Raw genomic sequence first — 22,269 nt, 5'->3', positions numbered from 1 at the left:
CCGACCCCTTGGTTGCGGGCTCCGGTTCACTCGACCCCTTGGTCGTGGGCTTTGGCTTGCCCAACCCCTTGGTCGTGGGCTCTAGCTTGCCCAACCCCTTGGTCGCAGGCTTCGTCTCGCCCATCCCCAAGGCCGTAGGCTCTGTCTCGCCCGACCTCAAGGCCACGTGCTTCGTCTCGCCCGACCCCATGGTTGTGATGTCCATTGAGGGCTAGGGGAATATATACCTTTCCTTTTCCTCCCTAATGGCTATCTATGATTCAAGTGACCGTTGGGGGTGGAGGGCATATATACCTTCCCCTTCCTCCCCAACGGTAACTAGCTCTCTTCTTCCTCACTTTAGCATGCCCAAAATAGAGCAGGAGCTCTCTCTCACTCACTCTATTGTTGACCTCAAGCCCTCAAGCAAATTCATTGATTTCTCCATCAATCCTTGAGGAAAAAGGGTCCCAAACTCGATTAGAGAGTAGCTCCATTAATTCCTAAACTCTAAAAAGCACTTGGTTCATGTTTTGGCTAGCAGTTGTGTTTGTTACTCTTGGAGCTTGGCTCCTAGCCAGCTAGAGCGTCGCCCGTGGTGCTTGCCAATGTGTGTGGCAGTCCCGGAAGGTTTGTAACCATCTCTTGAAGCTAGTAAACTCAATCCTCATCTCAAGAGTTAAGTCTCTTGACTTGAGAACGAGGAAGGGCTAGAAAGCTCTAAGCCTTAGTGGCTAACCTTAACAACGTGGAGGTAGGCAAGCCTTGGTGGCAAGCCGAACCACGAGATAAATCATTGTGTCACTTATGCTTGATTTACATTACTTGTATGACATATTGTTGATTGAGGTGATTTCAAGAGTTTGAGGCTGATCTACTTGTGTGTGGTGTTCCCATCACTTTCAGCTATCGATCTGTGATCTACTACCCTGTAGGAAGCTAAGAAATTTACCCAATCTAAATTTCATTGGGTAGATTTTGAACTATGAACTAATCTCCTCCTGTAGGTGCGTTAGTGCCGCGCTCATAGAGTGGCAGTGCCACGGGTGAATTTGACTTTGGTTTAAGTTGAATTTTTATAGGCCTATTCACCCTCCCTCTAGGCATTCTAGAGATCCTACATTTTTGGTGATTGATGACAACCCAATTAGAGCTACAAAAATATAAAATAAATACTGAGATTTTCGAGCCATGGGTGTAGAGCCTTCCCCTAAGTATGTGAATAGAGAATTAAATTTTCAAATTAGCATAAGAGGCTAAGATTCATATTTTAGTGAAAGTGATGGGGCTCCCCCTACATCCATGCACCTATGGCGTGCTGCATACTGTGTCAGGTATGTAAAACATGATGCAAATGATAGTTTATGCACAACAAGGTTTGCTGTTGTAGCTGGGTGCGACACTGCCGCACTTGTTGTAACAGCATAGATCAGAACAGACACCACATAACATGTCATACATATAAAGATATACATTCTATCACAATTGTATCACAAGCTATAATATAGATTAATATATGTCCAAATCCCACACAAAGAGTCAAATAGTAGCATTATTTCGTAATTTAGAGTTTTTAATGGACTCTTAAACTCTTACCTAACGAAGACTACTCTAAACAGATACGAACATGACTCGAGCTGCAACAACCTCCATGGCATCAAAAAAGTTATGGACCTCTCTAATTTTCTCCCCCTTTGGCATAAAGCACCAAAAAGAGAAGAAAAGAAGAAAGATCAACACCTACTCGTCATCTCCCTATATGTCCATCCAATTAATATCATCACCTCTTGCAGCAGTCCCAGTACCACCATCACCATCATCGTCGTTGGAGTCAATACGTGCATGGCCCTGATGGTGAGTAGTGGCAGTGAAGCAAGTGGAACGCCTTGGCTCCTATCTCTGACGGTATCCCTCTAGGGTCTCATCCCGATTTGTTGCTCGTCCCTGCCCTGCTGCTCCTCATCATCATCATCATCCTCATCATCTGAATCTGTGTTAGAGAGACTCAGAAGGTCATACTATGGAGGAGGAGGAATAGGAGGAAGTGGTGGAACATCATGTCCACGCTGTTGACGCTGCTCATGTTGTGTCTCATACGCTCTGTTAGCTGCATAGGTGCACTTGCCAAAAATTGCCTTCAACCACTTGCCAAACTTCTTCATCTTGCCTCTTTTGTGAGACCTAGAGCGGGAAGACTCAGGGATATCTACATGAGCATGAGAGCTCCCCGCTCCTTGAGTAGCTATAGCTGGCTGGGTCTTCTCAATTTTATAGACGGTGTGCATCCCGTCCTTTGGAAAATAGAATTCAGTGACCCTCTCAATCATGAACATGAGGTAAGAGGCATAGAGCAGCCCCCTCCTCCCATCCTCCACTGCAAATCTTAACTCAGTCCACATGAATCTAGGGACATTGAACCTATCCCCACCTAGAGCAAATCTAGCCAACACATTTCTCACATAGCCATTAATATCTGAGGCTGCTTCATCCTTTATGTTGATGGTGTTCCTGATGAGGTTGTTGAGGATGTAATAGAAGTTTTGTAGACCACTCCTCTTGCCATCTACAATCCTTCTATCTCTCCACATGTAACTGATGTCACGTATCTCAGCTCGAGGCTCATCATGAATATAATTGTAACATCTATGCTCCTCCCCAAAGCCAAGAATCTGGCTGAAAGTGACAAAGTCAACTCGATAGTGCCGACCATCAGTCATCCAGTGAATCTCCTTAGAGGTCTGGTCATTGAAGTATGTGGCATAAAACTATGCAAGGACCTCCTCATTCCAGTTATACCGGAAACCCATGATGTCTGGAAGCTAGAACCTATCACAAATTTTGATTACCTTATCAAACTCAGGCTCCTCCTTCTCCTGCATCTCATCCTAATCAATATACTATATCTTAATGATCTTGCTTTTCTTGGATGTAAGAATGGCAGTGGCATAAAAGTTAGAATGAAACTCATTCCAGAATCTGTAATCAATACCCAACTCCTTACGCACTGCATAGGGATTGATCCCCCTTGCCTCTTCCATCAGCTTCCAACTCTTGTAATAGTTGACAACTGCATGCTGGCGAGAGTCATCTGGAGGTCTCATGATGATCTCACCCTCGAAATCTCTCATGTATCTTCCATCAAACTCAGAGAGATGTTGTGGGGTGTCAGGAATGGCATTAGTGGTACGACCTATCATCTCTAGCCTCTCCTCATCTTCAACGTATTGCTTGCACCTCCCCCTGTCACCAAGACCCCTTGGAGCTACACTACTGCCTGCTGCTGTTGACCTCCCTCAACCACGGCGAGGTGGATCCTTGTCTCTTTGCTCATTCATCTTTCTTTTTCCCCTTTGGTCATTATCTCCATGCTCCATCTTCTCAAATGAGGATTGGAGAGGGAAGAAGAGCAACTGCTCAAGCCAAGAGCAGCAATAGTCACTGGTGGCATTAGAAGATGGCCGACAACCACCACAGCATTACCAAAGACTAGCAGCACGTGGCCAGGCGACGACGATGCATGGGCATGAGAGGAAGAGAAGGTATGGGCATCGGTGTCGGGTGAGAATGAGGGAGAGAGGGAGTTACCGTGGGCCTAGGTAAAGAGATAAGGTAGATGGGCCCCGTAGTAAAATCATTTGGGCCGAATCTCAATTGAGATTCAAAGTGCGGCACTGCCATAGAGAAATGATGATAGATGTCTATATGCTTGGTTCTAGAGTGGCTTATGGGATTGTTTGCAAGCTTAATGGCACTCTCATTGTCATATAATAATAGGATTTTGGTAAAATGACATCCAAAATCATGAAGAGTTTGCCTCATCCAAAGTAGTTGGGCACAACATACACCGGTCGCAACGTACTCGGCCTTGGCAGTGGAAAGGGCTACACAATTTTACTTTTTAGAACTCTAAGACACTTGGGATCGTCCAAGCAATTGACATGTCCTCGAAGTTCTTTTTTGATCTACTTTGCAACCAACGTAATCGGAATCTGAATACCCAAGTAGATTAAACTTAGAGCCCTTAGGATACCACAAACCAAGGTTAGGAGTGTGTACTAAATATCTCAAGATTCTCTTAACGGCCACTAAGTGACGCTCTTTCGGGTTAGCTTGAAATCTAGCATACATGCACACACTAAGCATAATATCGGGCCTAGATGCGCATAAATAAAGTAGAGAGCAGATCATGGAACGATATACCTTGGTATTTATGGCTTTCCCTTCAATGTTGAGATCAAGATGTCCATTAGTTGGCATGAGAGTTTTGGTAGGCTTGGCATTCACCATGTCAAACTTCTTGAGCATATCATGGGTGTACTTCGTTTGACTAATAAAAGTTCCATCCTTCACTTGCTTGATTTGAAATCCAAGGAAGAATTTCAATTCACCCATCATGGATATCTCAAATCTCTTGGTTATGATCCTTATAAATTCCTCACAAAAAGAATGATTAGTACTACCAAATATTATGTCATCGACATATATTTGGCACACAAATATATCTTTACCAACTTTGTGAGTGAAAAGGGTAGGGTCGGCTTTGCCTATTTCAAAGCCTTGTTTAAGCAAGAATTCCTTAAGGCATTTATACCATGCTCTTGGTGCTTGCTTAAGCCCATAGAGCACCTTTTGGAGTTTGTAGACATGGTTGGGGAACTTGAGATCTTCAAAACCAGGTGGTTGCTCAACATAGACAAGTTTTTGAATGGGACCGTTGAGGAATGTACTCTTCACGTCCATTTGATATAGCTTGAAATTATGATGAGCGACATAGGCTAGAAGCATTCGGATTGCTTCAAGTCTTGCCACCGATGCATATGTTTTCTCGAAGTCCAAGCCCTCTACTAGAGTGAAACCTTGAGCAACCAATCTTGCCTTGTTTCTTGTCACCACACCATTCTCATCTTGCTTGTTGTGGAAGACCCACTTAGTGCCAATGATATTGGTGTTGGGTCTCTCCACCAAGGTCCACACTTGATTCCTTTTGAAATTGTTGAGCTCATCTTGCATGGTCATCACCCAATCCGACTCTCCAAGTGCTTGTTCTACCTTAAGAGGCTCCAAAGAGAAAACAAACAAGTAATATTAACAAAAGTTTGCTAAATGTGAACAAGTTGTTATCCCTTTTCAAAGACTCCTAAGGATGTTATTAATGGGATGATCACACTGTATTGTTTGCCTTAGCCTTGGATGCTCAATGATCTCTTGTTCATCTTCTGGATCTTCATCATCTTCTTGCTTGAATATGGGTTGTAGGTTCTATCCTTGAATCAGAATTGGACTTGCTGCTGCTGTCAGAGGGGGTGCGGCACTACTGCTCTTATGTGCGACACTATCGCTCTACTGATTTGTAGCAGGGGTCGGCTCCCCCTCAGCATTAGGTACATTAGCGGAACTTTATTCATCAGTAGCTTGAGGAACTTCCACTTTAGTGACTTTGTCTTCTTATGGTCTTATATCACCAATAGCCAATTGCTTAATTGCTTCATATGGTGGATCCTCTTTTTCTACAACACTTGAATCAACTTGCTCCACAAAAGAGGTATGGCATCTTGTACTCATCTAGCATTGTCCTTGCCATATTAATTAGTGTACGATTCTTCCTCTCTACTACACCATTTTGTTGAAAGGTGTATGGAGTTGAGAACTCATGCTTGATGCCTTCTTCATCAAGAAACTCCTCAACTTGGGTGTTCTTGAATTCGGTCCCATTGTTGCTTCTCATTTTCTTGATGGGGAGACCAAACTCTTTTTGAGCTCTTCTAACAAAAGTCTTCACTTTGTCTCTAACTTGACACTTATCAAATAAGAAAAAAAACCCAAGTGAAACGGGAATAATCATCAACAATAACAAGACCATATTTGTTACCCCCGATACTTAGGTAGGTGATCAGTCCAAAGAGATCCATGTGTATGAGCTCCAATGGTTACGATGTGGTCATGATGCTCTTTGGTGGGTGAGGTACGCCAACATGCTTTCTGGCTTGATAAGCGCTACATATCCTATCTTTCTCAAAGTAAACATTTATTAGCCCAAGGATGTGTTCGTCCTTTTGAAGTTTGGCCAAGTTTCTCATCCCAACATGGGCTAATCGGCGATGCCAAAGCCACCCCATGCTAGATTTTACCACTAAACAAGTCTCAAGATTAGCTTTACTTTTATTGAAATCAACTAGGTAAAGCTTGTTCTTTAAATGACCCGTAAAGACAATAGAGGAATCCTTCCTTCTAAAGACTTTCACACCCTTATCCATAAAGAGACAATTGAAGCCCATCTCGCATAATTGAGAGACGAACAATAAATTATAACCTAACAAATCAATATGTAAAACATTTGTAATTGAATGCTCAAGGGTTGTAGCAACTTTACCGAGACTAATCACATCCCCCTTAGAGTTGTCTCCAAAGAGAATATTTTTATTTGAGTCCATCTTCAGGGTATATGATGAGAACATACTCCTCTCTCTAGTCATATGATTTGTACATCCACTATCAAGCACCCAACTTGACCCACTAGAGGAGTATGCCTACAAAATAGATTTAGTTGCTTGATTTAGGTTCTCAATTTGACTTGGGGCCTTGCATGTTAATTACAAGAAATTTAGGAACCCAAATAGAAGTATTCTTATATGTCTTGGCTTCCTTTCCAACATATTTAGCAACCACTTTTCCACTGTTGTTATTCCTTAAAACAAAACACAAAGTCAAGCTTTGTCGAGGTGGTTGAAACTTTGGTTGGTATGCATATTTGTTCATAGTGCCCCCACACTGATTCCTTTGGCTTCTGCAGAACCAATTTCTGCTAGGACACCTTCTTGGGCTTAGTTTAATCAGGAGCAGAATTCGTAGCCTTCCCATTTTTGCGGGGAGCGGCACAGTCGGCCTTCACTGCGGCACTACCATGGTGCGGCACTACCGCTCTAGACTACTGCACTGCCGCTGTCTATGAAGGTTGATCTATATCATCTCTTTTTTTCCTCTCAAACTTGACACACTCATAGCCATTTATGATCTTTCTTCCATTTGTCTTGGCTCCTGCAGTGTGCCTAAGCCCATGCTTGATTGAGGGGTGTCTCCCTCGCTTGAATTGAGACACTTTTGAATCATTTGCCTTCTTGTCACTTACTTGAGCCTTACCACTCAAGTAGCCCTTGCCAATGATCTCATTGAGTCTAGCAATTTCTTTTCTCATTGCCTCCATGTTTGCAAGGTTAGTGGAATAAGCATTCAAATCAATATTATAACATTTTCCACAACCTTGACTAGTGGAGGTAGTAGAGGCATCCTTTGCCTTAGAGGGATGTGAGTAGCTATCCCAAAGAATGTTATATTGCAGCTTAAGTTCTTTGTGCTTTTCATCTAAGTCACAACACTTTTTCTTGAGAGTAATATTTTCTTTCTTTATGATAGCATGGTCCCCTTGTTCTTTGGCCAAGGCCTTGCGTAAGGATTCCACCTCACTTCTCTCTAATGCAAGAGCTTCCTTGCTAGCAATGTAGAGATCCTCTTGTTAGATAAAAGTTTCCTCTCTAGATTCTATCTCGGCTTAGACACTCTCTAAGTCCTCTATTAGTTTAGTGATGAATAGTTTGGTCTTTCCATCTAAGTTCTTAGTTAATTTATCAATTTCTTCATCACTAGATTCATCATCACTAGAGCTATCACTAATATCACTACTAGAGATATCACTAAGAGGTGGAGGTGGAGGAGTTTTGGCCTTGGATTTAGATTTTACCTTCTCACCCTTTGCCATAAGACAAATGTGAGGGGGGTAGTAGTCATCATCGGACATGTTGGTGAAGAGTCTTGGTGAAGAAGATGGCTCATGGATAGCAATGGTTGTAACTTTCTCATCTTCTTCACTTGAGCTTTCCATAGATGAATCCCATTGATGCCCAATGTGAGCTTCTCCTATGTTTTTCTTGCTCTTTCTCCAGTCAGCCTTGTCCTCCTTCTTCTCTTTCTTATACTTGTTCTCCTTGATCTCATGTGGGCACTTGACAATAAAATGATCGGTGCTTTCATAATTGTAGCATGTCCTCTTCTTCTTGTTTGGAAACTTCCTCTTTACTACCTTGTACCCTTGCTTCTTCAACCCTTTGTGAAACCACCTCATAAAGAGAGCAATATCATTCACTTTTTCATATTGGTCATCATCATGTTCACTCTCACTAGAGGATGAGATGGTCTCTACTCTTTTTTAAACTTGCTTGATTGCTTTGGGCTTGCTTGTAGAGCCTTGCTTGCTTGGTTTGTTGGCCTTGAGAGCTACATCTTTGATCTTGATGCCCTCTAGCTTTGCTTGTAATTCTCCAAGTTTCTTTCTCTCATTTGCTTCTTTTCTTTGCATGTCAAAGGTCAAGATCCTCCCAAGTACATCATTTGGTATGAAGTACTCAAACTTCTTCTTGTCTCTAATTAGAGTTACTACGGTCTCATTTCTTGGTGAATAAGCTTCCAATATAATCTTGACAACTTTGTGATCATCTAGCTCATCACAACCATAGTCTCTAATCTTGCCTACCATGGCCATCAACCTATCAAACATCTCTTGTGGCCCTTCTCCATCCAAGATAACAATTCAGTTGAGTTTGGACATCAACAAATCAATTCTTGCTTTTCTCACTTTGTCAACCCCTTCATGTGCAAGATACAAAGTATCCCAAATTTGCTTGGCAACATCCATACCAATCACTCTATTGTACTCATCACCATCCAAGGTACTAAGTAGCACACTAGTAGCTTGACCGTTGAGGTGGATGATTCTCATTTCTTCCATGGTTGGATTATTGGGATCAACCGATGGCTCAAATCCATTGTAAATAACCTCCCAAATGCCAGTATGAAGACCTATAAGATAGGCTCTCATCAAGTGCTTCCACTTAGCAAAGTTAGTCCCATTGAAATGAGGTAACTTGCCCATAGGCATATTGATGAAAGACTTGCGATCATGGTTAGTCATAGACATAGAAGAATAGTTAAAGGATACGGCGGCATATTTATTGTCGTCATTCTTCTTGTCCTTTCCTTTCTTGTCCTTCTTACTATGCACTTGGTAGGACTTATCATCATCACCATCTTCAGAGCTGGTAGATAGCTCACTTGAAGATGCATTAGAGGCTTTTGCTTCTTGTTCCTTCTTCTTTCTTGTTTCTCTTCTTTTTCTTCTAGCTTCTCTTGAGTCTTCTTACTTCTTTTCTTGCTTTCTTCTCTACTAACCACTGCTGCTCCTTCTTCTTCTCTCTTGCTTTTCTTTTCTCTTTTCTAGCTGCACTTCTTCTTCTTCTTTCTTTTTCACTTTGAGCTTTTTCGGCATCGGTTGCCTCTAGCTGTAGGAGCATGGAGTTGCTCGCTGTAGAGGCGCTAAGCTCATTGTTGTTGGTACCATGTAGCCCAATGTCCTTTGGATTGATGTTGATGGGCTTCATAACACCGGATCCTCCCCCGGGCTCCATACCTCACACGGGGAAGCGCACACTAGGTAACTTGGCTTTGATACCACTTGTAGGATCTCTGGAATGCTTAGAGGGGGATGAATAGGCCTATAAAAATTCAACTCAAACCAAAATCAAATTCACCCGCGGCACTGTCGCTCTGTGAGCGTGGCACTACCGCACCTGTAGGAGAGATTAGTTTATAGTTCAAAATCTACCCAACGAAATTTAGATTGGGTAATTTTCTTATCTTCCTGCAGGGTAGTAGATCACAGATCGATAGCTAAAAAGTTGTGGGAACACCACACACAAGTAGATCAGTCTCAAACTCTAGAAATCACCTCAATCAACAATATGCAATGTTCGCCTAAACGGCCAGTAAACGGTAAACGGTGGTAAACTATTTTGTTTAGGGAGTAAACAAAAATTAAACAGTTAACCGTTTAAACGGTCAAAAAATAGTAAAAACGGTCTAAATGACCTAAACGGAACAGAGATAAACAACATTAAAAGGGCTAAATAGTTGTTTAAACGGTTCTTTAGGCGAACACGAGGTAAATCTAGTTCAGTTTTGTATGGATAAATTTGTATACTTAAGTTTATTATATTTATAAATGTGTACACTTGATATGTTACACACATAAATATCTATATTTGCTTCTTTTCACATGCATACATATATATACATACCAAAATAATTGATTTTTACTCGGATAAATATATATAAATGCTAGAATACTTGATTTTTTATATGCACATATATAATTATATGTATTTTTTTAAAGTACAAAATCGTTTAGATCGTTTAACTTCTTTTAAACACCGTGTAAAAAGCCTAAACGCTAAACGAAGGGCGGTCGTGTAAAGACCGTTTACCGTTTAGGAAAACATTGACAATATGTCATGCAATTAATGTAAATCAAGCACAAGTGACACAATGATTTTGTCCTGTGGTTCGGCTCGTCACCAAGGCTTGTCTATCTCCACGTTGTTGAGGTTAGCCACTAAGGCTTAGAGCTTTTTAGCCCTTGCTCGTTCTCAAGTCAAGAGACTTAACTCTTGAGATAAGGGGTGAGTTTACTAGCTTCAAGAGATGGTTAAAAACCTCTCAGGGCTGCCACACACGTTGGCAAGCTCCACGGGCGACGCTCTAGCCGGCTAGGAGCCAAGCTCTAAGAGTAACAAACACAACTGCCGATCAAAATGTGAACCAAGTGCTCTTTAGAGTTTGAGAATCAATGGAGCTGCTCTCTAATCGAGTTTGGGACCCTTTTTCCTCAAGGATTGGTGGAGAAATCAATAGATTTGCTTGAGAGCTTAATAATGGAGTGAGAGAGAGAGAGCTTCTGCTCTATTTTAGGCGTGCTGAAGTGAGGAAGAAGAGAGCTAGTTGCCGTTGGGGAGGAAGGAGAAGTTATGTATACCCCCCACCCCCAACGGTCACTTGAATCGCAGATAGCTGTTGGGGAGAAAAGGGAAAGGTATATATACCCTCAACCCTCAACGGACACCGCACCCAAGGGGTCGGGCGAGATGAAACCCACGGCCTCGAGGTCAGGCGAGACGGAGCCCGCGGCCTCAGGGACAGGCGAGACGAAGCCCACGACCAAGGGATCAGGCGAGCCAGAGCCCATGACCAAGGGGTCGAGCGAGCTGGAGCCCGCGGCCAAGGGGTCGAGCAAGCCTCTCTTCAAGTGCGGCAGTGCCGCACCACGTAAGACAACAAGGGTAATAGTGAAGTGTAGACTGTATTAACTATGAATCTAAGGATGCATGTGGTTGTTTGAGCACCTGGTAGCACATATTAGCTTAAGCATTGTGCCTCATTTGTAGTACGGCTTTTCCTATACTCAAATTCAATATCTAAAAGAATTTCAACCCCTTTGAGTTTGAAGCCATCTATATTTGTAATTGGGGGCTTCTCCGCTTCATGTAGCATCCTTGAATATAAATTCTCTGCTTGTCATCTCGATAAATCTTATTAGTTCTCTAATTGTGTGGTCATTATCACCAAAACCCACAATTAAGGCTTGATTGCACTTTCAAAATTGACTAGCACGCCCTCGGTCACGACCATCCGGTCCGGCGCCTATCCTAAGTCCGGAGAGAGCTCGGGACCTACTCCGTGTGGTTTCTCTCGGCTTGCTGCGTGTCGGCGGCTCCCCGTCGCTATTTTGTCATCGACAGGTGGAACATCTGATAATGCACACTCGTTACCTGGATGGCCGCGACCACGGGATCACTGGTCACCGAGGCGTTTGCCGCGGCCGCGACGATGGCCTTTGCCATGAGTCGACGCCTGCAGCGCCTCCGCAACATTACAGCAACTTGAGCGCGAGGTAGAGCAAGGACACACCCAACTCCATCCAACGTGAGGAAGGCGGTATGCCTCTAAGGGGGCATATGCTCCTGGCTAGGATGGGTGCACTGGAGGAGTCTCCTGAAGTACACCCATCCCAATGCGTGTCCAACGGCATTGGGCACGGGAGTATATGCCCTTGAGGGCAAAAAAACTGCGTCCAAGGAAGGCGTGCAACAGCGGGCTGAGTTTGCCGCTCTTTTCAACATTGCGCGGCTCAGGATAAATTTCAAATACCATAATATACTATATTTTAGGACGGAAGGAGTAGAAGACAATTATTTATATAACTTAGCTCTTATAGTTTGACTTATAATTAAACACCTGGCTCTATTATTAACCTTGCTCTGAGAAGGTGGTGCAAGGAGAAGATGGTTTGAGAGACTTGTAGTTAAAAGGACCCATTGTCTGGCTATCCTATGTAGCTACAAGTCTAAATTGCATATTTTGTTGGACTAGAATCAATGACATAAAATTGCATACTTTTCTAGACAGTGGAAGTACCGGTGTTAGTACTGTATAAAGCTCGGGACAAGCCCTCCGAAAAGATCTTAAAATTGAAGATAGGGAAAGCTGGAAATTACTGTTTGAATTGTCACAGGACGTTGGTCTCAGTCCCTCTCACGTCTGCTGATTTTTCCAAGCAGTTGCCAATCAACTGAGCTGCATGGCGTAGCTAACCTCGGGACTGTTTCACTGTTTGCACGCCTAACACAAAACAGTGATCCCTGTGTTGATCTTGATAACGAGCTCTGGAACAAAAAAGTTTAGTTTGTACCAGCCACACGAAAAAGCTGACATGAGAGCCGGTTCGTTTGGCTGTGGCTTGTCGTAAACGATCGTAAATTTTTAGCCGAAACAGTATTTTTCTCTCACACAAACCAGTCAGCAGTACTTTTTCACGAACCAGCAACAATATGAACCAGCCAACCGAACGGACAGTCAAAATTCGTGGTGCTCCTACAACACTACAAGTTTTGGAAAAGGAACATTTATGGTCTGTGGAATGTAACCGAACCCCGTAGAATTTCAATACGGATTTGGCTCCCTTTATATTATATATAATTATATATATATATATATATATATATATATATATATATATATATATATATATATATATATACTACTCTGCAACTGGCTATAGAATAACTTATTCTGTAGCCACTTTGAGTTATGATAATTATTATGTTAATTTACATGATTATAGTAACCCTTTACTAGATGGTTTGCTATAATGTTACGGTAAATATCCCCGTGTGTTATAGTAACATAATTATCGTAAATATGTATTCACTTTATCGTAAATTAAGTATAAAAAATATCATAAATGAAGGTGGCTACAAAATAACTTATTCTATAGCTAGCTACCGAATATACTCTCCCTATATATATACACACACACACCTAATAATAAAAAGACAAAATTTTCACCGTATTTTTTTCTGCCTCTTCCTCCTCCAATCTCACTTGCCTAGTCTCGGTCTCGTTGCCAACAGACATTAGGAGTAGGGAAGAGAATATAAAAAAATATGGAGTTCCAGATGTAAAGATACTAGAGAGAGAAAAAAAAATGGGACGGCCTTAATAATTTTTAAAATATATCAGGGTTCCTGATGCAAAATATTCAGATCCGAGCGAGCCTCTCTTGGTGGGCTTCTTTTTCGACTTGAATCCTTGTAATTGGGCCGGCTTCGTTGTGGGGGTGGACCAAGCCTATGCAAGTTTTTTTTTCTTTCATTTTTCTCTTTTTCTATAAAAACAGAGATATTGCAAAATTCGCTAAAATCATAGAAAAATCATAAAAATATCAAACCATTCCACCTGGGGTTGAATTCTTGCAGTTGGGCTGGCTTTCGTTGTAGGCTGGACCAAGCCTATGCAAGCATTTTTTTTTTCTTTTCTTTCGTTTTTCTCTTTTTCTATTAAAATAGAGATATTGGAAAATTCGTCAAAATCATAGAAAAATCATAAAAAATGGCAAACCAGTTTTGTGGCGCAACTAAATATTTTATGAACCGGAAACTTCGCAGATTATTATCTAATGAAATCTATACAAATGTATTTATGTAATACCTGACGAGGACTGCCGTCTAAAAATTCAAGAGAGGTCTCAATCACTTGTGGATAGACAAATCCTTGGTACATTGACAAAAAAAATTACGGAGGTTGATATGATGCATCAAAAAAGCTACAGAGGTCGATATTGAGTCATAGAAACGCATGTGTATTATGAAAATTAAAGTTATGATATACTTATAGCTAAATAATTATGTGATTTGCGATGAAAGAAAAACTATACCAAGGTGTATTTTAATTTGATACAGATTTAGTAAGACATTGTTATTTATTGTTAATATTTACTTATATCATGGAGTTAACGGTTATCATAAAATAAATTATAAAATAATAAAACATAAATAGGTATGTACCATTCACATCATCATTTTATATTATATGAATGCTTGATAGTTTTTTTTCCGTTATAATACACGGACCTAGTACTAAATAAATCCCCAAACTATCCGCCACGTATCACGAGCTTGTTCGGCTGGCTTTTAAGCCGGCCGGCTGGCTGATTCTGGCCCTCACAAAATTACTGTTTATGTCCTGTCAAAACAGTATTTTTCTTTCACAACAATTAGCTAGAACAGTATTTTTCAGTCCTGCCGAACCAGCCCCACGTGCGCCCACTATGCAATCGGACGAGACCGCGCGGGCCGGGCCGGAGGGACAGCTACCGTGCGTCGTCGGCTACAATCGTGCTGAACTCGCGGTGCGCACCAACCACCCTATAAAACGTTCGGCGCCGCTAGCGCCCGCGGTGCACTCGCCCACCTCGCTTCCCGGCTGCCCCTCTCCTCCCCGGCTGCCCCGCCGCAGAAAAAGAACACGCGGAACGCGCGTGCTCGCCGCAGTAGGCAGGCACGCACGCACGCACGCACCGATGGGCAACTGCCAGTGCCAGGCGGTGGAGGTGGCGACGGTGTTGATCCAGCACCCGGGCGGCGGCGGCACGGAGCGCGCCTACTGGGCGCTCTCGGCCGCGGCCGTCATGGCGGCCAACCCGGGCCACTACGTCGCGGCCGTCATCACCACCACCGCGCCGCAGCCGGCCGCTGGAGACGGAGCAGCAGCCTCCTCTGCCGCCGCTGCGCCCGTGAAGCACCTCAAGCTGCTCCGCCCCGACGACACGCTCCTGCTCGGCCGCGTCTACCGCCTTGTCAGCTTCGAAGGTACTGTACCTGTGCGTGCGTTACGTTGTTTGGCCGTGTTAGGCCGCCCCGTCATCTTGCTGCGCGCGCATGAGGTGCTTTCGCGTTCTTGTGCACGGATAAAGATGAGATTTTGTGTCTTGTTCCGTTTGAATGCCATTGTTGACTAAGGCGACGAGGGGACCGTAGGTTACGAAGCGCCTTTCTGAACTTTCATGGCGCGCGTCCGTATTTGGACCAGAACGCCAGTTCATCATCGTTTCCAAAACAGTTGTTTCCCTGTCCGCCTTCCTTTTTTCGCATGTCGCTTTTGATGCCTGCGGGTCCAACTAATGAAGATGAATGAACTGTGGGTGTGTTTGAGCAGAGGTGCTGAGGGAGTTCGCGTCGAAGCGGCAGGTGAAGCTGAGCCGCGTCACGGTCAGGGCCAAGGACGAAGCCGAGGACGTGAAGCCGGCGTCCAAGCATCGCCGCCGTCGCCCCAGGGCCAGCGCCGGCGGCGGCGGAGGCGGAAAGCGCAAGGAATCATCCGAGCGGTCACTCGCCAAGGTACGCCGGGCCCCTCCATGGTCCTTCCATTTGCAGTCTCCAACCACTGATCACGTCCCGCGTACCGCGTTTGGCAAGCCGCCTGCCGCCCAGTGTAGTTATGTTATGCAGCGCATTCACTCCGGATCCCATCAATCCAGGTCATGCCCCAGACGGCGGAGGAGCTGGAGCCGGATGCAGGCCCGTCCACGGGCCCCAGCGCCAAGCATGCCGACACGCCGTCCGACGCCGACCTCGACGCCGAGCTGGAGGCGCTCCTGCCGCACGAGGCGTTGCTCGGCCGCCGAGCCGCCCGGCAATGGAGGCCCGCGCTTCAGAGCATCGCCGAAGGGTGAGGGGCGCCAGCTCGAGCGTTCGGTCGCGGTCGGTGAGCAGTCGAAGCTCCGTGCGAAGTCAATTGCAACTTGAGAGGCTGACAGCGTATTGTAAAATAAGCGAGTTGGTTTGAATTTTTCAGCCTGCTTATCAGCCTACGATATTTTTCTTTCGCAACGTAACATGTTCCGTCGGTTTATGAGTCGGCTTTAATATCGGCCGAACGGTCATGAACTTCTTATTTTACAATACGCTGTCAGCCTCGCGAGTTGCAATTGACTTCGCACGGAGCTTCGACTGCTCACCGATTGTTAGCGCCCCGCCCGGTGTGGATGGATGGATACCAGCAGCTCCAGATGTGTAGTAGTGGTAGCAGTTGGCTAGCAGCAGGAGACTAGTAGCAGTATTCATGGATTTGATGGGGTGTTTGTAATTGTAAGGTGGCAGGCGAGTACGAGTAGTAGTATACGGTATCGTATAAAATCTTTAGTCTATTTTTTTGCGAGCTGAATCATCGTCATGGACAGCGGCTGGACGACGTTTATGGTTCGATTTGACGTAGTTTTCGAACGCCAGACAGACCCTTTCATTCATCGTAATGGCTCCGTTCGCTTGTCTTCAAAATGGCTTGTTCGGCTTCTTTTTTCAGTCGGAATAGTGTTTTTCTCTCACAATAATTCAGCCGGAACAGTATTTTTCAGCTAGTTTCAGCCACGTTTCAGACCAGCGAACGGGGCGTAACGAAACACATGCAGTAGTCGTCGATTCCAATCGAAACGCCATAATGGACCTAGCACACGATGTTAACGTGCCCAACTGATGGAACGGGAGCCTGTATTTTTTGCGTTCTTTGAAACCTGAATTCTGAAGAATGCCCCTGAATCGTCCATGTTAGTGACGGCAACGGGCACAAACCCGCTGGGTTTTGCCATCCCAAACCCATGCCCACGAAAATAAAATCTGCCCGCTAAAAAACCCATGACCCATGACGGATTTAATTTTGTGCTCAAATCCATGCCCATTGGATCATGGGTACCCACGGGTCACCCATGATATCGATACACATTCAGATTTATTTCATAGATATTTAGATACAAATATCTCCTGTGATAGTGGATAAAAAAATCTACCGTTTCTAGTGCTAACTCAAAACTGATTTCCATACCATTATATATTATTATCTCAAATTTATTTATACAAAGTGCGTGTGATATATAGATTAGGTGGGTTGATATGAACTGCTCTGCTATCATGGACCGGGTTTAAAAAAAACCATACCTTTTCTGAACTAACTCAAAACTGATTTCCAAACCATTAGATATTATTTCAATTTTATTTATAAAAAGTGCGTGTGATATATAGATTAGGTGGGTTGATATGAATGGCTCTGCTATCTTGGATCGGGTTTTAAAAAAACCATGGGCTTACGGGTTTAGATACTACATCTCCACACCTATGCCCACAAATCCATTGAGTCTAACTTTTCGCCCATTAATAAATCCACCTATACTCGTGTCTTAATAGGGTAAAAACCCAGGGGAATTCGAGTACCCGTCACTATCTTTAGTCCCTATCGTTGCATTGCAGAAAACGATCCAAGAGGGTGTTTGGTTCTTTAGTCGCTCCTAAAATTCATGTCACATTAAATATTTAGATATTAATAAAAATTATTAAATATAGATTAATTATAAAACCAATTACATAGATAAAGGCTAATTTACGAGATAGTTTTTTAAGTCTAATTAATCTATTCAAATTAGTCACAAGTTATGTAATTAGTCTATATTTAATACCTTATATATATATATATATGTGTCTAGATATTTAATATGACACAAATTTTAGGAGCTCACGTAGTCTCTGACTCTGCGTGTACTATTGATAGCTCTGAATGCACGTGCAGCACGGAGCCATGATTTCCCCGGAGGACACGAACCGACCAACAAGCATGTGCACTGATGCAATGCAACTCGAGGTCTCGAGCGAGCCCGGGCCCCGGGCAGAGAGCACTCCCTCAACGCCTGCACAGGGCATATGCGCACGGCCGCGCCGAGATGCCGGATGCCCAGACGGTGCACGGCGGTGGCATGGCATCCGCAGTGTTTCGTTTCGTCAATCTCGCAGTACTGCAGAGAGAAGACGCGCAGCGCAAGCGTGTGGGAGACGTGTTGCAGGCACAGGTCACAGGTGTCCTTTGCTTGCAGCGGTCGTTCGGTTCGTTTGGTTAAGGCCATGTTTAGTTTCTAAAAAATTTCATCCAAAATGTCGTATAGAATCCTATGGCACATGCATGGAGTATTAAATGTGACGAAAAAAAACCTAATTGCACAGTTCTCGGCAAAATCGCGAGACGAAACTTTTAAGCCTAATTAGTCCATGAAAAGCCTTAAGTGCTACAGTAACCTACGTGTGCTAATGGCCGATTAATTAGTGTCATTAGATTCGTCTCGCAGTTTCCTGATGGGTTCTGTAATTTGTTTTTTTATTAGTATCTAAAAATCTCTCACAACATCCTTCCGATATATCGATGTGACACCTAAAATTTTTCATTTCGCGAACTAAACACACCCTAAATCGAACTTTTTTTTAAGTTAACAAATACTATTTTTCTCTTACAACAAATCAATTGCTTTCAACCCTACCGCGAACAGCGCAGTTGACCCGAACGGATCCACGGCTCGGCCCGCTGTTCGCTGATGGGGTTTCCCCTGGTCGCTGCTGCACTGCAGCTGCGTGGCTGTGGCACGTACACGTGCAGTGCAGCTAGCATCTTTTTGGCGACATGATAAGTGCCTGCTGCATCCTCAGTTCGTAGCGTAGGCGGACAGATGCATGCCCTGCCGCCCGGCGAAATTCCTGGCTAGCGCCCATACACTGCAGCTGCTGCAGTAAAAGATTCGTGCGGCAACATGACGGATCGCGCCTCCGAAATGGGAACGTCTCGTTTTCTTCTGGCCATTGTGTTGTACTAGTGCAACTCGTCAGCCCTCAGCCCTGCCCAACGCAGCGAGCCGTCGAATTGCCTGCCAGGAATAGCCTATAGCTTGCGTCGACAAAAAAGATCGCCCTCGACCAAATTAGCATAATCCTCCTTCCTCTGTTGATCCCTCGGCATCCTCTCGTCGCGTTTCCCTCTCTGTTCTTCTCGAAATCCAACGCGATTATTGTACGCAAACACCACCACCACCATCGACACTGCGATTCCAATTCCGATCCTGCCGTTGCTCCAGCGGAGAAGATGAGCTACTACAATCCCCAGGGCCATGGCGGCGCGCCCCCGTCGCCGTGCCCCTCCCCGTCTCCGCCCCCGCCGCCGCCACAAGGTGACTTGTCGTCGCCGACTCCTCCGACGTACTCCTATTTCTTTTTTCATATCCTTGTTAGATTAGACTATCCATTTCCACCGATCACAATCACTCGTGATCGCCATGCTCCTCCGATCGAATACTATGCTGTCTGATCTGACTGTCTCCGCGAGTGGAATCTCGCTGGCTTCGTTTCGCAGTCTCGCAGACCCCACAACATTTTATTTTTGAGATCCTAATTCCCAACTGGTTGACCGACCGACACTTGCGCATCGTCGTGTTCCTCTGGAGATGCTGACGTGTCTTTCAATTTGACCTGACCTGACGTGCCAGGGTACCCGATGGACCCGTACGCGGAGCGCGGGATGGAGGAGCTCCACCACCACCACCACTGTCACCAGCAGTACGGGCCGCCTCCGCCGCAGCCGATGTACGCGTCGCCGTACGGACAGCCGCCGCAGCCGGCGATGTACCAGCAGCCGTACGGCCAGCCGGTGTACGCGTCTCCGTACGGCCAACCGCCGCCGGCGATGTACCCGCCGCCGTACGCGCAACCGCCGCCGCCGCCGCCGCCTCCCCGGAAGACCGGCGCGTCGTTCGCGGAAGGATGGTACGTGCCCAACAGAAATCGCCGTGCGTGCTCCTGTTTGGTGCAAATGCAGATAGAAATTTGGAACAGCAGCCGTGCTGTTGGGCCGTTGACACGTCCCCGGACGGACTGTCATTGAGAGGTCGGCCATCCATGCGGGCCGAAAGAAAGGTCGCAACGGCTGCCAAATTTTTGTTGCTAGCCGTATGCCGACATGATCGGCCAACAAGCGTCAGGTTTTCCATGCCTGCTACTTCGTATAGAGAAGGAAAATTAACTCGTGATGATTACTGTATTTATGAACGGCAACGGGGGGCATGTTAACATGATATAATGACGTTTTTGATGATCCAGTATGTCCTATCACCATCTTTTTTCTGGTGGCAGCTGTGCAGGTTTTGCCGCAATTTGCTGCTGCTGCCTCATGGACGCATGCTTCTGATCGTGTGGTCGGCCTCATCAGGCCGAAGCAAACGCTGTCTTTCTACTCGGTGCCCATCGGCGAGGAGATCAACCATCGCCTTGAGCAGCTGGCACCGTTTGCATCTCTGCGCCGGGAAGCTGGAATGCGTTCCGTTTGCATCGCAGCCATCGCTGCACCGGGAAGCTGGAGTTGCACGTGAAGCCGCCGAGCGAAGGAATGATGCATGATCGAATGTGCCGAGCTGCTAGCATAGTCACCTGAAACTGCTAGCCATGAACAGAAGCGTTGTAATAGGTGTAGGTTTTCGTGTACATAGTGATAGCGATCCGTGCATAAAACATGTACAGCGGCAGTGATGCCCGTGTATGATGGTTCTGTTGAGCAAGGTGTGTTCCATTCTATGCCCTATTCGTTTGTGCTGGCTTGGCATATAAGTCATGACTAAAAGTATTGCTGGCTGGTTTGATGTGAGAGAAAAATATTATTCATTAGCTAATAAACCATGGCTTATAAGCCAGATACGAGCAAGCGAATAGGTCGCTACTCCTTTCTGAGGATGTAGAGATCTGTCCTTACTGATCATAAGCCACTTACCCAATGTTACAAATAGTGGACTAGCGTTGGCATCTTCCAAAAACTAAACAAAAACTACAGCAATCTATTACATATGCTATTCCATTTAACGGTTTTATAGAAAACATGAAAAATACTTAATTAATTATGTACGAAAATATCTCACTTGGCAAAATTTTATGAAACGCAAATATTCAGATACATATACGAGATCTAGCAAAACATATTTCCAAGTCATTTACTTGACATATATTGGTCATATCAATCAACATACTTACTGCTGCGATCGACATTCAATAGTTCAATAACTATGCAATGGTTAATTACCTCATTTATAATAAGTAAAGAATTTAAAGAAGAGACAGTGTAGTCTCTAGACAAAAGAATGAATATATACTTGGTTATGATTAGCGGCGCTAAAATATTATTAAAAACTATAATATTTTTAACGGTAATAGCAGAATAATTGATAATAACATACCTTATGAAAAGTTATAATGAGTTATTTTTTAAACCATACACTTCCTGTTGGATGAGCGCGGGCCACCTTTTTTTCCCAAGGTAAATAGGGTCTAACACGGACTGATTTTTTTTTTGACAAAAACACTCAAAAGAGTGTTTCGCATGTGATATATCTCGGAGGAAAACAAAGACCAGTACAAACAATGGACAAAAATACATGAAACGTCCTTAAAAAATAAGAGTACATCGAAAATCAAATCGATCTTTTTTTTTGGAAGTCTAGTACCTGTCCGAGCTTGAACATCACACTACAAAGACAACAAAGAAAGCGAACACCCTCGCAAATGTGGCTTTGAAGATCGGAAAAATCCACTTGCCGCTCGCAACCAGATCTAATATCTTAAGTCTTAACCCGCGCACAGAATCAGAAAACATTTTATTCTGCATGTGCAGCCATTACAGCCCAAGTTCTAGCAAAGTACTCAACACTCAACAGGTCGAGAAGCCAGTCCACGTCACGCGAGCATTCGGCCCAGCCCAACAAACTCAGGAATCCTCCCGCCCGCCCAGGGACCAAGGGACGGCTACTCGGCCCGACGGCGCTGCCGACGCATGCATCGGGCATCGTCGGCGCCTCGTCTCTTACCACAGCCACCGCAGCCCGTCCTGTCCCCGACCTCAGAAGTCTGAAAGGTACAATATAGTTTGAGTTTCACTATAAATCGGTAGCCATGGATCTTCAGTCGTCATCACCAAATGTTGTCTTCTTTCCTGCAAAGTTTGAACCCAGTTCCAAATCAAGCGGACACAATAAACATAACTCCAACTGGATAGAAATTAATTCGGCAAAACAATTCTTAACCCAAGTAATTGTTTTACCTGTACTACCCTGGCCACCACGGCCTCCAAATCCACGCCCACGGCCACCACCACGTACCTTGTCACTCCTCCCTCCTCTGCTGCCACGCCCACCACTGAAGCCGCCGTCCCTGTTGTTATCGGGTCTGGGCTTCGCTTCATCAAGATACAAGCTGTAGCCACAAGGTCGGTTCCATTCAGCTCATA

General features: G+C 44.6%; 2 protein-coding genes across 3 annotated transcripts; both read left to right on the top strand.

Moving 5' to 3' along the window:
- The first annotated feature begins 14,616 nt into the window (after positions 1-14,616).
- On the top strand, positions 14,617-16,362 carry LOC136505102 (uncharacterized). Its single transcript, XM_066500204.1, has 3 exons — positions 14,617-15,008; positions 15,355-15,536; positions 15,677-16,362. Exons 1-3 carry the CDS (start codon positions 14,720-14,722, stop codon positions 15,869-15,871), a joined length of 666 nt encoding a protein of 221 aa, XP_066356301.1. The 5' UTR covers positions 14,617-14,719; the 3' UTR covers positions 15,872-16,362.
- A 2,439-nt stretch (positions 16,363-18,801) lies between these two features.
- Positions 18,802-20,559, top strand: LOC136505088 (protein CYSTEINE-RICH TRANSMEMBRANE MODULE 13-like). Of its 2 annotated transcripts, XM_066500194.1 has the most exons (3): positions 18,802-19,174; positions 19,490-19,766; positions 20,133-20,559. In XM_066500194.1, the coding sequence occupies exons 1-3, from the start codon at positions 19,090-19,092 to the stop codon at positions 20,185-20,187; spliced, it is 417 nt and encodes a 138-aa protein (XP_066356291.1). In that variant the 5' UTR covers positions 18,802-19,089; the 3' UTR covers positions 20,188-20,559. The 2 variants fall into 2 exon arrangements, with proteins under 2 accessions (XP_066356291.1, XP_066356286.1); XM_066500189.1 differs by having other exon boundaries at positions 19,490-20,559.
- The last annotated feature ends 1,710 nt before the right edge of the window (positions 20,560-22,269 follow it).

Source organism: Miscanthus floridulus, chromosome 1 (genome assembly GCF_019320115.1).
Source record: "Miscanthus floridulus cultivar M001 chromosome 1, ASM1932011v1, whole genome shotgun sequence".
NCBI classification, from domain to species: Eukaryota; Viridiplantae; Streptophyta; class Magnoliopsida; order Poales; family Poaceae; genus Miscanthus; species Miscanthus floridulus.
Note: the sequence above shows the minus strand (reverse complement) of the source record. Positions and strands in the feature narration are given on the sequence as shown.

Coding starts and splice junctions, on each gene's coding strand:
- LOC136505102 (XM_066500204.1), top strand. CDS start 14,720: ATGGGCAACTGCCAGTGCCAGGCGGTGGAGGTGGCGACGGTGTTGATC. Junction 15,009..15,354: donor CCGCCTTGTCAGCTTCGAAG/GTACTGTACCTG, acceptor GTGTTTGAGCAG/AGGTGCTGAGGGAGTTCGCG. Junction 15,537..15,676: donor CCGAGCGGTCACTCGCCAAG/GTACGCCGGGCC, acceptor CCATCAATCCAG/GTCATGCCCCAGACGGCGGA.
- LOC136505088 (XM_066500189.1), top strand. CDS start 19,090: ATGAGCTACTACAATCCCCAGGGCCATGGCGGCGCGCCCCCGTCGCCG. Junction 19,175..19,489: donor GCCCCCGCCGCCGCCACAAG/GTGACTTGTCGT, acceptor CTGACGTGCCAG/GGTACCCGATGGACCCGTAC.